At 48.2% G+C, this 17,918-nt stretch overlaps 1 protein-coding gene across 1 annotated transcript in view; it reads left to right on the top strand.

The window, feature by feature from the left end:
- The first annotated feature begins 1,419 nt into the window (after positions 1-1,419).
- The window catches only part of LAMB3 (laminin subunit beta 3), a 40,570-nt gene continuing 24,071 nt past the window's right edge, over positions 1,420-17,918 (top strand). The window contains exons 1-5 of the mRNA XM_004275307.3: positions 1,420-1,544; positions 3,500-3,564; positions 4,362-4,516; positions 15,271-15,385; positions 15,910-15,983. Of these exons, the coding sequence (XP_004275355.1) occupies positions 3,537-3,564; positions 4,362-4,516; positions 15,271-15,385; positions 15,910-15,983 (372 nt within the window). The 5' untranslated portion in view covers positions 1,420-1,544; positions 3,500-3,536. The remainder of the gene's footprint in view (positions 1,545-3,499; positions 3,565-4,361; positions 4,517-15,270; positions 15,386-15,909; positions 15,984-17,918) is intronic.

The raw sequence follows: 17,918 nt of genomic DNA, 5'->3' as shown, positions 1-17,918 counted from the left end.
TGGGGGACTGGAGGAGTGTGTGTCTGTGTTCTTATTGCAGAAGCAGGGCCCAGGAGGGCCAGCTACTGATCCTGGCTCATTAAGCCACATTTCACTGGAATGTTTACAAGGGTCAAGACACGAACATTTAATGGAATGTCCGTTTGCATCCAAACAACTTATTGCCCATTTGCTAATTATAGTATTTTTCCTGCCCATCTAAACTTCTTGGGCTACATTAGAATCTGAGGGTTAGAAATGCCCAGGTTACCGTTTAATCCACAAAATCCTACGTTTCCCCCTTAAGCGTTCTCAAACCAGTTTCTTGGACTTAACCCTTCAATTGTAGAGAATTTCCTGCTGAGGAGACACTGACAGGCTGGACTGGCTCGTTAAGAGTCTCCTTTAAATAGAAACTTTGAGGCAATAATGTCCAAACAAGGCCAGTGTAGACTCTCTGGGGCCAAGATCTGAACTGGGTGACCTTCCAGATGTCTCTAAAAGCCCTCTGACCCTAACCTGGGGGGAAGACTGTCCTCCAAGACCAACCTCTTGATATGGGCCATTTACAGAAGCTCTCAGCCCAAAGCCGTAAGCCTGGAGCACGCCCAGGGTCCTACAAAGGAAGCTGTGTTCTCAGGCCTGGCAGGAGGTCAGGGGAAGTTGGTCCAATTATACCTCAGCCTTCCTTTCCATCCCTTAGGAGGGTCAGGTCTGTTTTCTGGCCCTCCAGGCAGGCATTCTTGCCCAGGGTGGGAGGGGCTAGGAGAGCAGCCCTTCCTGAGCTGAGAGCCATGACTCACAGGTAGTTACCTGTCCTTGGGCTCCCTGCCAAGGCTGCGAGGGAGCCTGAAGGGAGATATTTAGAGTTCATTCCTGTTTATTCCTCTTAAGCTTTTCTTGGGTGAGTTGGGCTTTGACCCCTTCCTGATGAACCATAACATTTTAATCCCCCAAGAAGCAGGGATTTTCTATTTTTTTGTTTTCCCTTGGGAGGGGTCTGGTGCTTTCCAGGGTCCTGGATGTTTGCATCTTCTTCCCTTCCAGCTCAGTGACCTGTCTGGGGCTATAACACCTTATATAGAAGCCCTGATCGTTGTGTTCTCTGCTTGGTCTTCTGTCCAGGGTGGTCCAGGACACCAGAGGAGGCTGACCTCTACGGGCCTTGGGAAAGTACCAAGTGCAGTGCCTGTCACAAATGCCAGTGTCCTTCCCCCACCCCCCACCCCTCCGCCAGGAATCCTGGTCTCCGAAGATCACTAACATTCCCCCCACAAGGCACCCACAGGCAGGCGGGTGCTGCCGAGTTTGCTGTGAGGCCTCTGCGACCGACCCACCTGCCCAGTCCTGTCTGGGGGTGAGGGTGAGGGCTCAGTGACTACAGATGGGCGTGCCAGCTGCCAGATTCCTGAGTCCCGCCCTGCAGTGGGTGACGCCCAGCCAGGACGTCTCCAGAGGTGAGGCCGGTTGTTTAAAACCTAGGAGCCAGGAGAGGGGACTCCCACATTCAAGGCGTGCTCTCAGAGAGGCGATCTGGAGAAAGAACCGCGGCAGGACGGAGTGAGGTACGTTACCTGCCTTCACCTGCCTGGTGGGGGCCGGATGCGGGACAAGGGTTGTGTATCTGGGTGTCTGGGGCCTGGTTGCAGGGCCTGATTCAGTCCTCTTCCTGGGAACTCAGCTGAGCCAGCTAAGATCGAAAGGCTAGGTTTAATGTCTGCCACTGTTTGGATTTCTTTTTCACAACTGATAAGCATCTCAGTGACTTAGAAGAAAGCAGGTTCAGAGCTGGGGCTGAACACAAAGAGACAAGGAGAGGGTGGGCTGGCCCCACTAGAGCTCTTCTAAGGTCTGCCCAGAATGCCTAGTTCTGGGTGTGGGTGTGGTTCCAGCCCCTGAATGGGAGAGCAGAGATAGCGCTGGAGGAAGCCAGAAGATGGGTCTCCCTTTTAGGCCCCAATTGGCTGTGTGACCTCAGGCCACCTGTCTCTTCCCTGGGCCCCTGACTCCTCTGGTAGGGGATTGGAAGGAAAGATTTTGAAGTGTTAGGGTATAGGATTTAAAGATGTAGGAGTGTCCCTGGTCCCCCCTTGCCCCTGCCTTTCCAACCCCCCATCCTTCCATCCCAGCCAGAGGAGTTTTGGGGCGTCATTGGAGCAGAGTGAGCATCTGATCCAAGGTAGAGGTGGGCGCTGCATGAACAGGGTGGGGCATTTGCCTCTAGGACCCTTTGAGTATCCACCCCTAGCCTCCTTCAGAATCCTTGTTCTGTGGCCTCCCAACCCCCATGTCTCCTGTACAGCCCCAGCCCATCACTGGAGACATTTTGGGTTGCTTCCAGTTCAGATGAAATCCTCACTCACTTTTTTTTTTTTAATTTTCTTTTTTAAAGTTTTTATTAGAGTATAGTTGCTTTATAATGTTGTGTTATTTTCTACTGTAGAGCAAAGTGAATCAGCTATCCGTATACATATATCACCTCATTTTTGGATTTCCTTCCCATTTAGGTCACCACAGAGCACTGAGTAGAGTTCCCTGTGCTATTAGTTATCTATTTTATACATAGTCTCAATAGTGTATATATGTGTATATATGTCAATCCCAATCTCCCAGTTCATCCCACCGCACCCCTTTCCCCTTGGTATCCATACGTTTGTTCTCTACGTCTGTGTCTCTATTTCTGCTTTGTAAATAAATCGTCTATACCAGTGTTTTCAGATTGCACATATATGCGTTAATACGTGATATTTGTTTTTCTCTATCTGACTTACTTCACTCTGTATGACAGTCTCTAGGTCCAACCACGTCTCTACAAATGACCCAATTTTGTTCCTTTTTATGGCTGAGTAATATTCCATTGTGTATATGTGCCACATCTTCTTTATCCATTCCTCTGCTTATTCAGTTTTAAAGACTGCTAGGCCTGCCTCAGTTTTAAAGACTGCTAGGCCTGCCTTTCCATCATTTCCATCATGCTCAGCCCAGAGATGTGGCCACCACAGCCTCACTCTTGGGGTGGCTCTGTGTGGTACCGAAGACCATGCCAATAGCAGGAGAGGGCTCAGCTCCAGGTTCTCAACCTCTTTGACCCACTCATCGTTGCGCCTGTAGGTGGGCCAGGCCCTGAGAAAGGACACTTCTCTTTCCTGGGGAGGCATCAAGGCCCCGGACTTCTCCTGCAAAGGGTCCAGCTCTTTCCTGCTCCCCACGTTGTCCTTCTGACCATGTGGGGTAGGGCAGTGTCGATCCTCCTCCCCTCTATTTCAGAGGGGGAAGCTGGAGTCAGGGAGGGGGTGGCGTTATCCCAGGGCACCCTGGGAGTCACATGCCAGCTTGGACGGGGGCCAGGTCTCTGGCATTTTCCAAGTTTTTGGCTACAGATGCACCTGCTGCTCAGAAGTGTCCTAGGTCAAGACCCTAGGTAAAGGCTTCTGAGAAAACATGAGTCCAGAAACAGAAAAGGGCTGGTGCACCCTAGGGATGTGCATGGTTTCACCCAGGCTCCTTTGCTCTGTTCCAGGTGAGGTCCTGGGTGGGGATCATCCCATTGGCTGAAGATGAGGCCGCTCCTTCTCCTGTATTTTGGTAAGTATCCCTTCCCATCCTTCCAGGCGCTTTCATATACCAGGGAGGGGACAGCCGTGGGTAGGAGGACGGTCTACCAAAGTGTGAGCATCACCAGTCACCCTGGGGCCTTTGGGTTTGGGACACTTGTCTACCGGGATGTCCATGAGGTTTCTCTGTCCTGGGGGCCTTTGAAGAAGATGATTTGAGAGGCTCCCAAATGTCTTCTTGCTACCTGAGGGTGGTTTGTGGCTCCCCCAGTGCCCTGCATGGTTTATTTCCCATCCTATCACTCTCAGGCTGGTCCCAGAGCCATCATGGCTTGAGTTCTTGATGCTCAGTGAATTGCAGCTGGGTACTCCCAAAGCATGGCAGGGTCACCTTTACAGATAAAGGAGCAGACAGCATGCAGGTATCTCCCAGTGTTCCACAAACAGCCGGCAGCCAGCGCTACTCTGGGCTGTTGACAGAGGCAGGTGAGGAGAGTTGTGGGCCATATCCTGGTGGCTGAGCATGTGACTGCAGCTCTGTTCTAGAAAGCCACATGTGGATGTTACATTTCAGGATCATCCGGGCTTTTTAGTTGTCAGTGTTTCTCCTTTCTATTTAGATTGGGGGCTACAGACTATAAAATCAGCTTTTTTAGCAAACAGCATCAGGATTGCGATTATTCCCACCACCAGCAGGTGGGAGCATGAAGAAGGTAGAGAAGAGGGTCTATTCTTGCCGATCGACGTCGGCTTCCCGGAGGCACACTGGGGTGGCCGGCTAGACCCTCTTCTCTCTAGGCTGCACCCCTGTACCCCCTGTGATTTCAGTCTTGCCCAGCGTCCTGTGTGCCCAGCAAGCCTGCTCCCATGGGGCCTGCTATCCACCCGTTGGGGACCTGCTCATTGGGAGGACCCGGTTTCTCCGAGCTTCATCTACCTGTGGCCTGGCCAAGCCTGAGACCTACTGCACCCAGTATGGAGAGGTAGGCTCTTCCTCCATGGCTTCCGGGGGCTGGAAGAAGGCGAGCTGGGGGCGGGGTGGGGAAGCCTGCCATCTGTTCACTGAATACTTAGAGTGGACTTGGTATCAGCTTAGATCCACGCGCTGTGGGGAGTGCAAGAAAAGCGTTAAGACCAGATCTCTGCCTCTAAGGAATTTTCACCTTTGTTGGGCAAGAGAAAATGTACTCAGAACTAGCGGAATAGCTCCTTTCTCTCTTTTGCTTGATAGAGCTGGAGTTTTTCTCAGCCCTTGGGCCTGGGCAGGACAGTTTTCCAAGTCTCGGGAATAAGCAATCAGATAGATGGGGATCCTTTAGGTGCGTGGAGTGTAAGGCGCCATCTTTGGTGGACAGCGTCAAGGCTGGTGGAGCACAGAAGCTGGGATGTGTGCAAGGCTTGTGTTCTTGCTGAAGGGGGAACCGAGCTGTGCCACGGCCCCTCCCTTGCTGCCATCTCTTTGGCTAGTGTTGGGGAAAGGGTGTGGCTGGAGCTACCGAATGATTATAGGCTGGAGTTTATCCTTCTATGTTTTGCAGTCATCACGTATGACTTACCTCTCAGCCTCTGCATGTTTGGTCCACATGTTTCACCACTCCGGGAGAAGTGGGAAACGTTTTTTTTTGTAGAATTTTTTTTAATTAAAAAAAATTTTTTTGAAGTATAGTTGACTTACAATGTTGTATTAGTTTCAGGTGTATAGCAAGGTGATTGAGTTATATTCTTTTTAAGATTCTTTTCCATTGTAGGTTATTATAAGACATTGAACATAGTTCCCTGTGTTATACAGTAGGTCCTTGTTGGTTATCTGTTTTATATATAGCAGTGTGTATCTGTTAATCCCAACCTCCTAATTTATCCCTCCCCCCCCTGTGCTGGGGAAATATTCAAATTAAAGGGCACAGATCAGTGAGACAAACAAGGAAGTGACTTGAGGTTAGCAAGGAGGTTCAGTGGCTCAGCTGATAGGAAACGAGCTGAGCAAATCCAGGCACTGGAACTCTTTGACCTACGTCAATTATCATCACCCGTTTAGGCAACTGATTTTTTTCAAAGATCCATTGTGATTCTTCTTCTACTTTGCCTCTGGACCTTTCTGGTAGGAACTTTGGTTTTCTTTTCTTTTCCCTTCAACAAGGTTGGGGTCTTTCCTTGCTCCTTGTGTTTACCAAGGTGGAAATCACTCAGTGTTTTCTTGTTTCCCAGCTGCCTGTCTCATTTGGCCATTTTTCTGCCCTCAAAACACAGGTTTGGACAAAGGGAAGAGTGAGGGAGTGGTTTTCCCTTGAGCCTCTGCTTCTCTTGGGGTAATAAGACAGAGAGAGAAAGGGAGTGAGAGAGATTAATGGCCATGAAGGAGGCTTGGGTTGTCTGTGGAAACCACAGACAACCAACCATGGTCCTTGTCCTCAGGACCATGGAGATGGTATCTGATCCCCTCTCTGGCCTCACTGTCCTTCCAGTCCCCAGTGTCCTTTTGGTCACTTTTTAATCATAGGTGGTACTGCATAGTGGCTTTGGAGGTGCTGAGCAGAGATGGCTGTGGTTTCTGCATCTCACCCACTTGGATGTGGGAAAGCCCATTTGACAGTGTTGGGTAAGATGGCCAGCATCAGGCGAGTCCTCCCTGTGAGCCCAGATTACTCCACAAGCATCAGGAGACCTGGCAGTATTGAATTTCTAGGCAACAGAATGGTTTTAGTTGCTGCCTTCCCACACATCCTCCAATCTTGTGCCACTGAGCCATGTCTAAACTTTTCAGGGAGTCCTCTGCTGATTCCCTTCCTTGGGCTGATCCATCTTCTGGGATGGGAAGCAAGGAGAGATCATACACATCCCCTGTGTTGGGATGTTCCTCGGCCACAGCCCTGTCTGGACAGCCTCTTTCCCTTTAGGCTGGGCTTTTGGCTTCATCCTGACCTGCCCTCTGCCTCTCTCAAATGCCCCAGGGAGCCAACTGCTTCCCTTGCTCTTAAGCAGCCCCTTGAGAAAAAAATGGGTGCTTGCAAAAGAGAAGTCTAGACTTTTGAAACCATGGGGATGGATAAATCTCAGCTATTTTGGTGCTGTGAAAGTTGAGAAGCATTGGTTCTTTTCTTCCTTTTTCTATGAGGGGGAATAAATCCATGTAACCTCTTGGAAGAGTGGAGGATAGGGCATCTTGAGTGCAGTGTGTAGCCCCAGGTCTGCCACTAACTTGTGGTGCGATCTTGGGCAAAATATTACCCCTCTCTAAGTTTTGCTTTCCTCTTCCATGAATGAGTGTTAGAGAAATGGTCTTTAGGGTCGCTCTTTGCTCCAATTTTCTTTGGGAATGAGCTGCCTGCTGAGACCCAACTTCTCTCCCCCACCTGTCTCCTCTCTGCCTTTTCTGATTTCTCTTTCCTTCTCCCTTCCCCACCTAACCACCTAGAGGCCACTGGTTGCCAGCAGTGAAGACACACGCTAAAGGCACAGATACCCCTCTGTACAGGTGTACCCTGAACCCTCACTTGGTGCAGGGGCAGCTGTGTGATGAAAATTAGGAATCCAGATTTAACTCTGATGAGTTCCAATTTCAGTTTTTAAGTTTATTTTATTATTAAATGATATTATAGTAACTATAACTTATTAAGCACATATTATATGTCTCAGGCACTATACTAAGAGTTTTATATAAATTATCTCAATTAATTTTCACAATACTCCATCAGGTGGCTCTTATTATCCCTGTGAGCTATTGGGAAAGTTTGGGTGTGTGCTGGGACCCCCAAACTTCTGATGGAAACACATAGGTATTGAGTTTTCTCAGTAGTTAGAGATGGGGGCGCAGTGGCCAGCCTCAGCTGGAAGGGAAGGTGGCATGGTGCAGAGCTGCATTCCTAGGGCCTGCCCCTTCAGTCCCCCTGCATCCCTGTCTACCAGCTCCCACCTCCACATACATACCTTCCTTAAGTCATAGCCTCTGGTTACTGCCTCTGTTCTATTTTCATGCAGGGGTGACATGGTGAGCCCTGAGCCCAGTAAAAATCACCCAGCACCTGTTGCCTGCCTGCCTACTGGTATGGCATGAATGTAAGTGCATTAGGGATTTATGACTCTTGGACATTTTAGCATTGCTCGCTGCCCCCTGCCAACCCCGAAGAAACTCAGGAGCAGTGGGGACTCCTTCCTGTTCCAAAGTTTTCTCTCCCAGCTCCTGATCTCAGAGTGTGGCTCCTTTCTCGTGGGTCAATCTTAGCCTGTTAGTATGTCACCTCTTCTGCCTAATTTTGTCTCACTGGCTCAATCCTATTGGCCTTGAGGGCCGGCTTCTATGGGTTTTGGGTCCATATTGCAGCCTTGACAATGGACATACGACTCGGCCAGCTTTGCCTTGTGCGCCCACCCCAACCCAGCTTTGCCCTTCTGGGCCTACCTGCCTTGACTACCCGTTAACTGTCCAGGCTTGAACCCAGGCTGGACTTTATCAAAATGGCCCGAGGCTGCAGTCCCACCCTGTCCCCTGGCTCTCTCTCTTCCAGCTCCTAGGTAACCTCTGAGTAAACTCACTGCACCGTTTTTTCCCTAAAACCCAAGGCATGAATGAAAATGTCTGTGATGTCTCCCTACCCTCATTCTCGTCTGTGCTTCCTCTGAGCCTTAGTTCTTCATTTGAAAAATAGGAATAATGACAGCACCCACTTCAAACAGTTGTTGTGAGGACTGTATAAAGGAAGAAGCCAAGTGACCACTGGGCTGGTGTCTGGAAGATGCTAAATGTCCCATCCCCCTCTCCCCACCTCCCGGGGACCTGTGTCCGCATGCAGGGGCCTCTGCATCTGTGAATCATGCTCCTGAGCTCTTCTTCCTGGATCAGGACACACACTCGCATACTTATTGATTTTTTGTTTTTTGTGGTACGCGGGCCTCTCACTGCTGTGGCCTCTCCTGTTGCGGAGCACAGGCTCCAACGCACAGGCTCAGCGGCCATGGCTCACGGGCCCAGCCGCTCCGCGGCATGTGGGATCTTCCCGGACCGGGGCATGAACCTGTGTCCCCTGCATCGCCAGGCAGACTCGCAACCACTGCGCCACCAGGGAAGCCCTCGCATACTTATTGAAATCAAACTGCCCTTGGGCCAGCCCACTTTCTGCTTCCAAGGTGACCGCTGCCCATCTGATTTGCAGTGGGCTGCTGGGAAATCTGGAAGTGGTCGTGGTTAATGAAGTCACCTGACTCGGGGTAAAGACTCTCTTGGTCTGGTCCTGGCTCTGACACTTAAAATAGGAACGTGACCTCAAGAAGGTCATGGTTTCTGTCTAGACCACCATTTCCCCATTCATGAAATGAAGGAGTTGGGTTAGTCAGCCTTTGTTTGTTCAGCTCTAACCTCTCTGCCAACTTCTGGCTGGGCTGTATGTGACCCTGAGGGTTGGCCATTGTCTCTGTCAGGTGGGTGCTGGCAGAGGCTGAGCCATGACCTTCAGTCATCTCTGGGCTGGTGCGCGCTCCCTGGGAACCAGTGGGTTTCGCCAGGAAGTTTTCCAGCCCTGATTTCTGCTCCTGACAATGTCTTCTCCAATGTTGTGTCTGTTCCCTTAAATGCTTTATTTATCTCCCACTCCTTCCCTTTCTGGGGAAAAACTTAACTACCCAGCTGCCTTCATAACAGTCTTACACAGTGCATTCCTCAGGTTAATTAGCTGTGTAAACCAAACAGCTGTCATTTTTATCTCTTGGAAACAAGCTAAGGAGCAGTAGCCAGTTGATGTCCCCTCCTCCACACACACACGCACACACACACACACACACACACACACACACAGAGACATGCACAGAAGCACACTCACACCCGCAGGCACACACCCCGACAACCACTGCCTTTCTGTGTTTGAGTCATCTGTTTTCTTGACGTTTAGCATGGCTAATGTGTAGGCAGAGGATGTGACGATGTGAGGATGTGTTTATATCCATCCTGAGGTCCTTGTCCTCCGCTCACAGAGGACTTTGAGCCTGTCTCTGACCAGAATATCTGCCCTCCTATTTCCCAGAAGTTCTTAGCATGTATGAAACTTTCAAAGCTCCTACCATTGGGGATTTATTCTTTTGGATGAAGCATCGTTGAGCTCTTTGTTTAAAATGCAGACACCCTTGGGGAAGGCATCTTGTTAATCTATCATCATTTATATTTCAGGAAGGGTTTGCTTATCAGAAAATTAGCTGTGGCTTTTGCAAAGGGCCCTAAGAGAATAAGACCCAGAATGAGTAAGTTTTGAGGGGATAGAAGAAAAGGGACACTTAGAGAAAGAGTTGGATCAGAGGGAAGCAAAACTTGGGCTGTGAAATGTGAGATTTTTGGGTCCTGGTTGTTATGGGTTGGGGATTGTGGCTTGTGGGGTTAAAAGAGGGAAGAGAGTGGAAAAGTGAGATGGAAACCTGGACACAAATGTGAGTGGCCTCATGACTTTGCTGGCCTGGCTTCTCACCCCCTTGCTCCTTGGGTCAATTTCCTAGAAGCTCTCTGGGTAGTGTCTTGCAGACCTACCTTGCTTCTTTGCTCTCAGGGGCTATAGGAATCATTGTCACTGGTAGAGCTTTCAGAGGTGCAGGAATGCCAACCATCTCTCTGCAATCAGGTCTAGGGGGATAATTCTGTTTCTGTAGAAGTCTGGGCTGAGGTTGAGGCTGCCCTTACTAGGGGAGAAGAGAGGGAACATCCTGAAAACCAACTCTAGACCCTGCAATTTCCCATGGTTGCCTCGTGACCTCTGTGTCTCTTGAAGCGGAATACGATGAGAAGGTTTGGAGGCAGAGAGCCTGGGAGAGGAATCCCTCCTTCTTCTCTTCCTAGCCCTGTGGATTTGGACACATTTCTCAGCTTCTCTAAGACTTGCTTTCCTAATCTGTCAGATGAGGATACCCACCATTTAATATAATATACCTACCTCAGAGATTTTAGAAGCATAAAATGAGATAATGTATGTATAGTGCTCAGGACAGAGCCTGGTGCAGTGTAATTTTGGGGTGTGTGGCATTCATCATCTCTGTCATCAACTTTAGAATTGAGCTATCTAAATTTAGTTTAGATGGAGATGAGGGCTCTGTTGAGTTAAGGCTTTGGTCAAGATGTGACTTCAGGACAGTGCCTCCTAGCACTGGGGACCTCCTCCCACCTGGCACCATAACAGGTCTCGATTTTTAAAATTCCCTGGCAATATCCACTGACATAGAAATGGTAAGGCTTGTGGATCATAGTGGGGTCTAATGGAGGCCTTGCTGACCAAGGTCTGAGGGTCCCCTCTTCCCCTGCCCACTTTGCTGGGAAGAGTGTTTCTCTAGTACAGTGTTGGGCCAATGTCTTATTTTTCTCTTGCTTCTTTTGCATTCTTGTTTGGAGTGTGTTTAACCTCTGAGCAGATAAGCTGGAGTGGGGGAGAATTGTAATAGCACGTTAAAGCAAGAAGGAGCTTCGTTATCTCATCCCCCCCCTGCATTTTACCAATGAGGAAGGTGAAGCGGAGGGAATGCCCTTCTTGTAGGCAGCTGCATTTTTTTCTTTTTTTGGCGCTGGCTTTCTTTTGGCCCTGGCTGGCAGCCATGACCCTGACTACAGCTCCTTAGATAGACACAGGCAGTCTCTGACTTGCTTGTGGGAGGGAGTTGGACCACGTATAACCAGAGCCTGTTTTCCTATTTTCCCCCAGAATTAGCTCCATGTTCTGCAAAAGCACAGAGCTTTGATTTGCATTGCTTTCCCTTTTCCACCCTCTCCATTGTGATTCGGGCTCCCACTGGCTCTTGCTCTCTCCTTTGCCCCTGCCATAGCTCTCTGGGAGGGTTTGTCTTCCGGCCAGACGGCTGAGCTTCTAGAAAGCTCCAGGATAAGGGAAAAGGCCCAGTCTTTCCAGACTGAGGGGAACAGGAGCCAAACTGGCTGGAAGCCTGACAGGCTGAATTGATAACAATGCTGTGTCTCTGAAGTAGCACAGCCAGGGGGATGCTGGCCAAGTGACCCCAGAGAGAGAGGCAGCTGCAGCTGGGAGAGACAGAGGAATGTAACACATATGAAAGGAGGAGCCTCATGTTGAGAACCACACACACACACACACACACACACACACACACACACTTTTATACACATACTACCTATAGACATACAAGAATAAAAAGGAAGGGAAACTGAGGCCCAGAGAAGAGAGGGAAGAAATTGGCAGATTGCCTTCATGTGGGCTTCTCCCATAAGCCACCCTATTTCAGGCCTCCATCCCTCTAGCTGGTTGACACGCAGAGCTCCTTAAAATACCTGTCCCAAGCCTTATGGCTTAGCCTGTTTCTGAGGATTGAGATAATCCCTCCTCTAGCTATGTTACTGTGATAAGCGGCACGTAGATGTTAAGCTCATGAGGCCATCTGATCCCTCCATCATTGTCTGAGCACGTGGAAGGCAGGTGGAGAAGGCGTGGGATACCCCTGACTGGCTGTGAAGACAAGGTGCAGGCAGGGTAACAAGCCCACGCTGAGTACCCTGGGCCTTTTTAGTTTGTTTTGCTTTACAATAATGCCTGAATATAAAAGTTAATATATATCCAAGGCATCAAAGTTTAAAATTATTAAAAAAAGAACAAAGAAAAAAAGTTACCCATAATGCCATTTCCCAGAGATATTAGGTTAAAACTGTATGCAGCTGCCATTTTTGTTGGTCAAGATGGCTGAATGTCAGCCATTTCATTTGGTTCAACCTAATATATTGGTGTATTTCCTTCCACATATTTTCTATTCCTTCAAGAATATATATTTGTGATCATGACATGTATACAAGCTTATGCCCAACTTTTTTTCAGAGAACATGATATTTTTTTTCGTAAAATATTATAATGTAAACATTTCCCCCATGCAATGAAAATCTTTCTCTCAACAGTCTTTTTAATGGTACGTAATATTGCATCATTTGGGAATATCAACGGCATTTCCCCAGTCCCAGGTTGAGCTGTTCTAGCTCCTGTGTCCCATGGCCCAAGGGAAGAAACTGGGCCTTGTTTCTGGCATTCTCTTGGCCAGGGAACAGGCTGGGATCAGTTCCCAACAGAGCAGGGGGGTCTCTGGTGACAGGTCACCGGAAGGCAGCTGGCCCTCGTCTCTCTGCAGGACGTGCTGAGTGCAGATGGAGGATGGGCAGTGGAAAAGTTTGCCTCTGAGAGGCTGGCCAGAATGGGGAGAAGGGCATGCTTGCTGCCAGGGACCAAAATAGGATTCTAGAGGAGACTCAGATTCCAGCAAGAGGTGTCTTTTGCCCAGACAGGATTATTTTAAGTGCTCAGGTATTTATTTTAGCCACTGACACATCTGCAGTCTCCGAGTTAACTGAACTAGGTTAGCCTGACAAGCCAGCTTTCTTCCCAGAGTGCTTTCTCTGTCTGGGGCTCTGCCATGGTCAGCCTCAGGGTCAGACCAAGCCCTTTGGGTGAGACAGAGATTGTCACCCTTTACCGTGTTTCCCACAATGTCTGTGCATCCAGGTGGTTTCCTAGTGGAAATGAGAGGATGACAGAGAAGGAGGGAGGGAGAGAGAAAGAGAAGAGTAAGGAAGAGGTGGGGATGGGAGGGGAGGAGGAGAAGAAGAGAAAGATGTAAGGAGGGATCCTGTCTGGTGCTGGCGCTGGCTATCAATCAACAAGAAAGTCACATAGCCTCTTGGAACCTCAGCTTTCTCACATGTGAAATGGGAATAATATTACCACGTAGGGTGGTTGTGAGGCTTAAATAGGTTATTGCACTGAAACCCCTGATACAGTACCTGGCACATGGTAAGTGCGCCAATCACTTAATACTGATGTTTGTCACCTCCTCACTCCCTCGCCCCTCCTTTTAAACTCCCAGGAAGGGAGAGTCTAGTAATAATGTAAATGAAAATGCCAGCTTTTACTGAGCATTTACTATTCATTCAAAAAGTATTTATAGAGGGCCTACTAAGTGCTGGGCACTTTGCTAAGCACTGGGATACAGCATAAAGGAAAGTAAGTTCTGCCCTCATGGAGTCTACATTCTAACAGGGGGAGGCAGACAGTAAACAAACACTGTGAGCAAATAAATTGACAGTAAAAGAACAATACGTCAAGTGGGGATAGTACTATGGAGAAAAATGTAGCAGGGCAAGGGATGGACAGTGGGTGCTGTTTTATATAAGGCATATGTGCCAGCCATTATAAGAACATTGAACATCCCCCCCAATATTGTTTTTTTATATTTCATAATCATTTTTAATTCTTTTTCACATTATTTTCCATTATAGTTTATTACAAGAGATTGACTATAGTTCCCTGTGCCGTACAGCAGGACCTTGTTGTTTACCTAGTTTATATAGAGTAGTTTGTATCTGCTAATCCCAAACTCCTAATTTATCCCTTCCCCTCCTTCCCCTCTGGTAACCATAAATCTGTTTTCTATGTCTGAGTCTGTTTCTGTTTCGTAAGTAAGTTCATTTGTATCATACCAAAAATTACTGTTTAATAAAGCACTTTGGGACATGACGAGGACACCTCCAAGTACCAGGAAGGGTACTTGCTTTGCAGATTGGAGGTGGGAGCTGGAAAGTGGGGTGGGAAGCAGAGGCTCACAGAGCCAGGACTCCTGACTCCCCTCCTGCATCCTCCACTGTTCCAGGGTTTGTCAACAGCGCAGGGGGAAGAGTGGTGTCGGGTGAGGAGTTTCTATAACTCAAGGCACAGACTCAGCCTGTTAACTCAATCCCTCTGGGACTGAGCTGTCAGCTTCACCAGTTCGGCAGACATCACTCGTTCTGAACATCGGCTTCCTTAGCTTAGTGCCTTCCCTGGACAGGGCAGAGGTTCAGGGGCTAGAAGGCCTCAGAGAAGGCTGCCTGAGCTTTCCCCTGGTTCTGGTGGGTGGAGGCTTAGGGGAACGCAGAGGCAGGAGGTGTGGGGAGGTACACTGGTCCTTACCCAAAGGAACTCACAGGTCAGGGAGGTTCTCGTCCAAGCCTTGCTTTTACATGTGGGTCAATTGGGAGCCCTCTGAACAGTATTCTTTCTCCTGGGCACAAGGTTTGGGACCATGGTTACTCAGGGAAAATAGGTTTGATGTGTGTTGCATGAGGGACCTGGGGTAAGGTCATGGTGTCTCTGTGAGGTGTGCACGTGTGCGCACGTGCACACACATTTGCGCACGTATGTACAAACTGAAAGAACAAGGGCCATTTTCTCTGGCTGTATTCTTCTTCTTGGTCATCTCTGCCCTGCTCTGGAGCCCATGGGGTTCAGTTTTTTCCCTTGTTCTTTTTTCCTGTCACCTCTTCCTAATCCTTAGAAACTTGACTTTCCCCAGGCTGCCAGAATTAAGTGAGATGAGCCATAAAACTCTCTAGCCTACACATAGCACATAGCAAATGTTAAATTAATGTGAGCTTCTCTTTCTTTCTTCTTTTTGCTCTTAGCACCCTTTTCAAATTTCTCTTTGGGGCAATGTCACATACGAAAATTATTATTATTATTATTATTATCTACCACCTCATACCACTTTCCCAATTACAACCTCTATTTACTATTTACTTAGCTATGTGTTGGGGGGACCCAAAGGACGTAAATGAAAAGATGAACAGTAGCCTTGTTTTGAGAGGTTGATCCTTCCAAGTGTATTAATGAAATCAATGGATCCCCAAGGGTAGCATTTCCATGGAGAGAATGTTCTGGGCTCTCAGGATACAAGGGGGGAATTCTCACTGGCCCTACCTCTTAGTCTCTGGCATCTCTTTGTCCCACAGTGGCAGATGAAATGCTGCAAGTGTGACTCCAGCTTGTCTCACAATTACAACAGTCACCGAGTGGAGAATGTGGTCTCGTCCTCGGGACCCATGCGCTGGTGGCAGTCACAGAATGGTAAGGACCTGCCACAGCCTCCAGGGGCCCAAACATGTGGAGGCTCCCACAGGATGGGGAGGGTGTCCGGGAGCCCTTTGGGGTTCCCAGGGCTTTCTTATTGTAGTGGGACGTGGGTGGTTGACAAGCAGAACCTTCTCTCTTTGTATTTGAGGTCTTTCAGATGCTGTAGGTAGACGAATTTATTGGAGGTTAATGAAAGGGTCAGAAGAGAGAGAAATGCCTTAATTTCATTCTACTTAGTCACAGTGGGCTTGCTGATGGAACTGAGCTTTGCGAACAGGTTTGTGTTGAACAGAGGAGTTGAAACTCCTTAAGGTTTTAAGGGCATCAAGTGATGGTGGGAAGGAAATTTGGCCAAGAAGAGATAGGATCTTGAATAGGTGATAGTAAGTAGAAACATACTGGTACCCCTCTTCTCTGAGAGGGAAATTGGAAAATCAAGGTTAGAGAGTTTCTGATTTCCTAGAGCCTGGGAAGGTAGAAATCCTCTGCTCTAAAGTTTCTACGTTTTGTCTTTCCAGATGTGAGCCCTGTCTCTCTGCAGCTGGACCTAGACAGGAAATTCCAGCTTCAAGACATCATGATGGATTTTAAGGTGTGCTTCCTGGGCATGGCAGTGGTTAGGAGAGGGGGACTCTGGGCTATGTGGGCATGGACTCATGGGGAGCACAGGGTCCTTGTCTCCTCAGGCTGGAGGTGATGGTACCACATGCTGGGTGGGCCTCCCTTCCCCAGGCTGAGGTGACACTTACCCTGAGCCTGTTTCATGGTGACAGCAGAGGTACCCCTTCTGGGAGAACAGTGACGCCTCCACCTTCCCTGTCTTGGCTGTGTAGTGCTTATATATCCTCTCCCTCTTTGCATCCCCCACCCTTAGCCCATCTAATTTTTTCAGCTCTGCCAAGACCAATTGTACAAAGCCTGGCCACATATTATACAGTTGTGTTTTCTTGGTATACTCTGTTTTAATAACTTTGCTGATGAGATTGAGTTTAACAGACAGCCAAGAACTGGCCCATCCTCATATAAGATGTGCTTTTGGAGCAATCTGCTCATTCAGTGCTATTACTTTTCAGACTCTGCTTTTAGACTAGCCTTTGGAGATGTGCCTTTTGGAGGGAACATTTTCATTCATTACTGACAGGACTTTTTTTTTTTTTTTCCTTTTCCTTTTCCTAATATCCTATGTGACTGAGGAAGTTGCTCTAAGAACATTGCCTCAAGAATAGGTCAAAAGTATTTTGAGACATTCTAGTGCCATTTGAACAAATGCTCAGTCTCTAACAGTGACAACTTCTAAGGGAAATATTCATTTGGATGGATACTGGTAGTCTCATTGCTTTGTCATCACTCACCCATTCATTTATTTGTCCATTCTTGCTACACACATATTGAACACTGATTATATGCTGTTATAAAAGATGTCTAAAACTAGATCACGATCCTCTAGTTGCTTTGGTATATGTAGGGAAGATAAAGAACCAGTAGCAAGACAGTGGGATGTGTGCTCTGATGTTGGTAAGAAGAGGTGCTAGAGAGCCCAGGAGGGGGACCTCCAGCTTGATCTGTCTTTGGGGGAGTGGATCAGAGAATACACCCAGGGGAAGATGACACTTCCTAGGCCAGTAATATCCAGGTGAAGGGTAAGTTCATTCCAGGCAAAGAGAACAGCAAAGTGCAAAGGCCAGGAGGCAAGAGGCAAGAAGGTATATAATTGGGGGAAGGGGACAAAGGAACGCACGTAGGGTCTGGTGGGGCAAATATGTATACAGTAGTGAGAGGTAGGGATGTGGAAGGCTACAAACTGATGAGAGATGAGTTTACAGATGTAAATGGGGAGGGAGGAAAGTAGGTGAAAGATTCATCTATTCATTCAACAGATGTACTAACTGCCTACTATGTGCTAGATGCTGGGGGTACACTGTGAACAAGATAGACAAGGTGGGGGAATTCCCTGGTGGTCCAGTGGTTAGGACTCTGTGCTTCCGCTGCACCACTGCAGAGGGCACCTGTTCAATCTCTGGTTGGGGAACTAAGATCCCGCAAGCCGTGCAGTGTGGCCAAGAAAAAAAAAACAGATAGACAAGGGGGTCTATGGTTTACTGTAGTGGTTCTCAAGCAGGGGATATTTTGCAGTTTATAGAAAAAATTTTGGTTGTCACAGCTGTCAGTATGCTATTGACATTTAGTGAGAAGAGGTCAGGGATGCCGCGTAGCATCCTAAAATGACGAGCACTGACCCCATGGCAAGGAATTATTCACCTCCAAATATTAACAGTGTCAAGTTTGGGAAACCCTGGTCTGGTAGGAGGAAAATAAAAAGCAGGAAACCGACAAATAAATAATTGGAAATTGTGTGACATTTACGAAGGAAACAAATGAGATCCTGGAATAGGAAATGATGGGGTGGGGTGGGCAGAGTGTGGGCAGAAGAATGCACGTTAGATAGGTATAAAATGATCTCTGTGAGGAAGTGACATTTAAGCTGAGAAGAAAAGATGTGGAGGAACCCACGAGGGGGAGGAGTATT

This window comes from Orcinus orca, chromosome 1 (genome assembly GCF_937001465.1).
Source record: "Orcinus orca chromosome 1, mOrcOrc1.1, whole genome shotgun sequence".
Taxonomy (NCBI): domain Eukaryota; kingdom Metazoa; phylum Chordata; class Mammalia; order Artiodactyla; family Delphinidae; genus Orcinus; species Orcinus orca.
The sequence above is the reverse complement of the archived record's forward strand: the minus strand, read 5'-3'. Positions and strand labels throughout refer to the sequence as shown.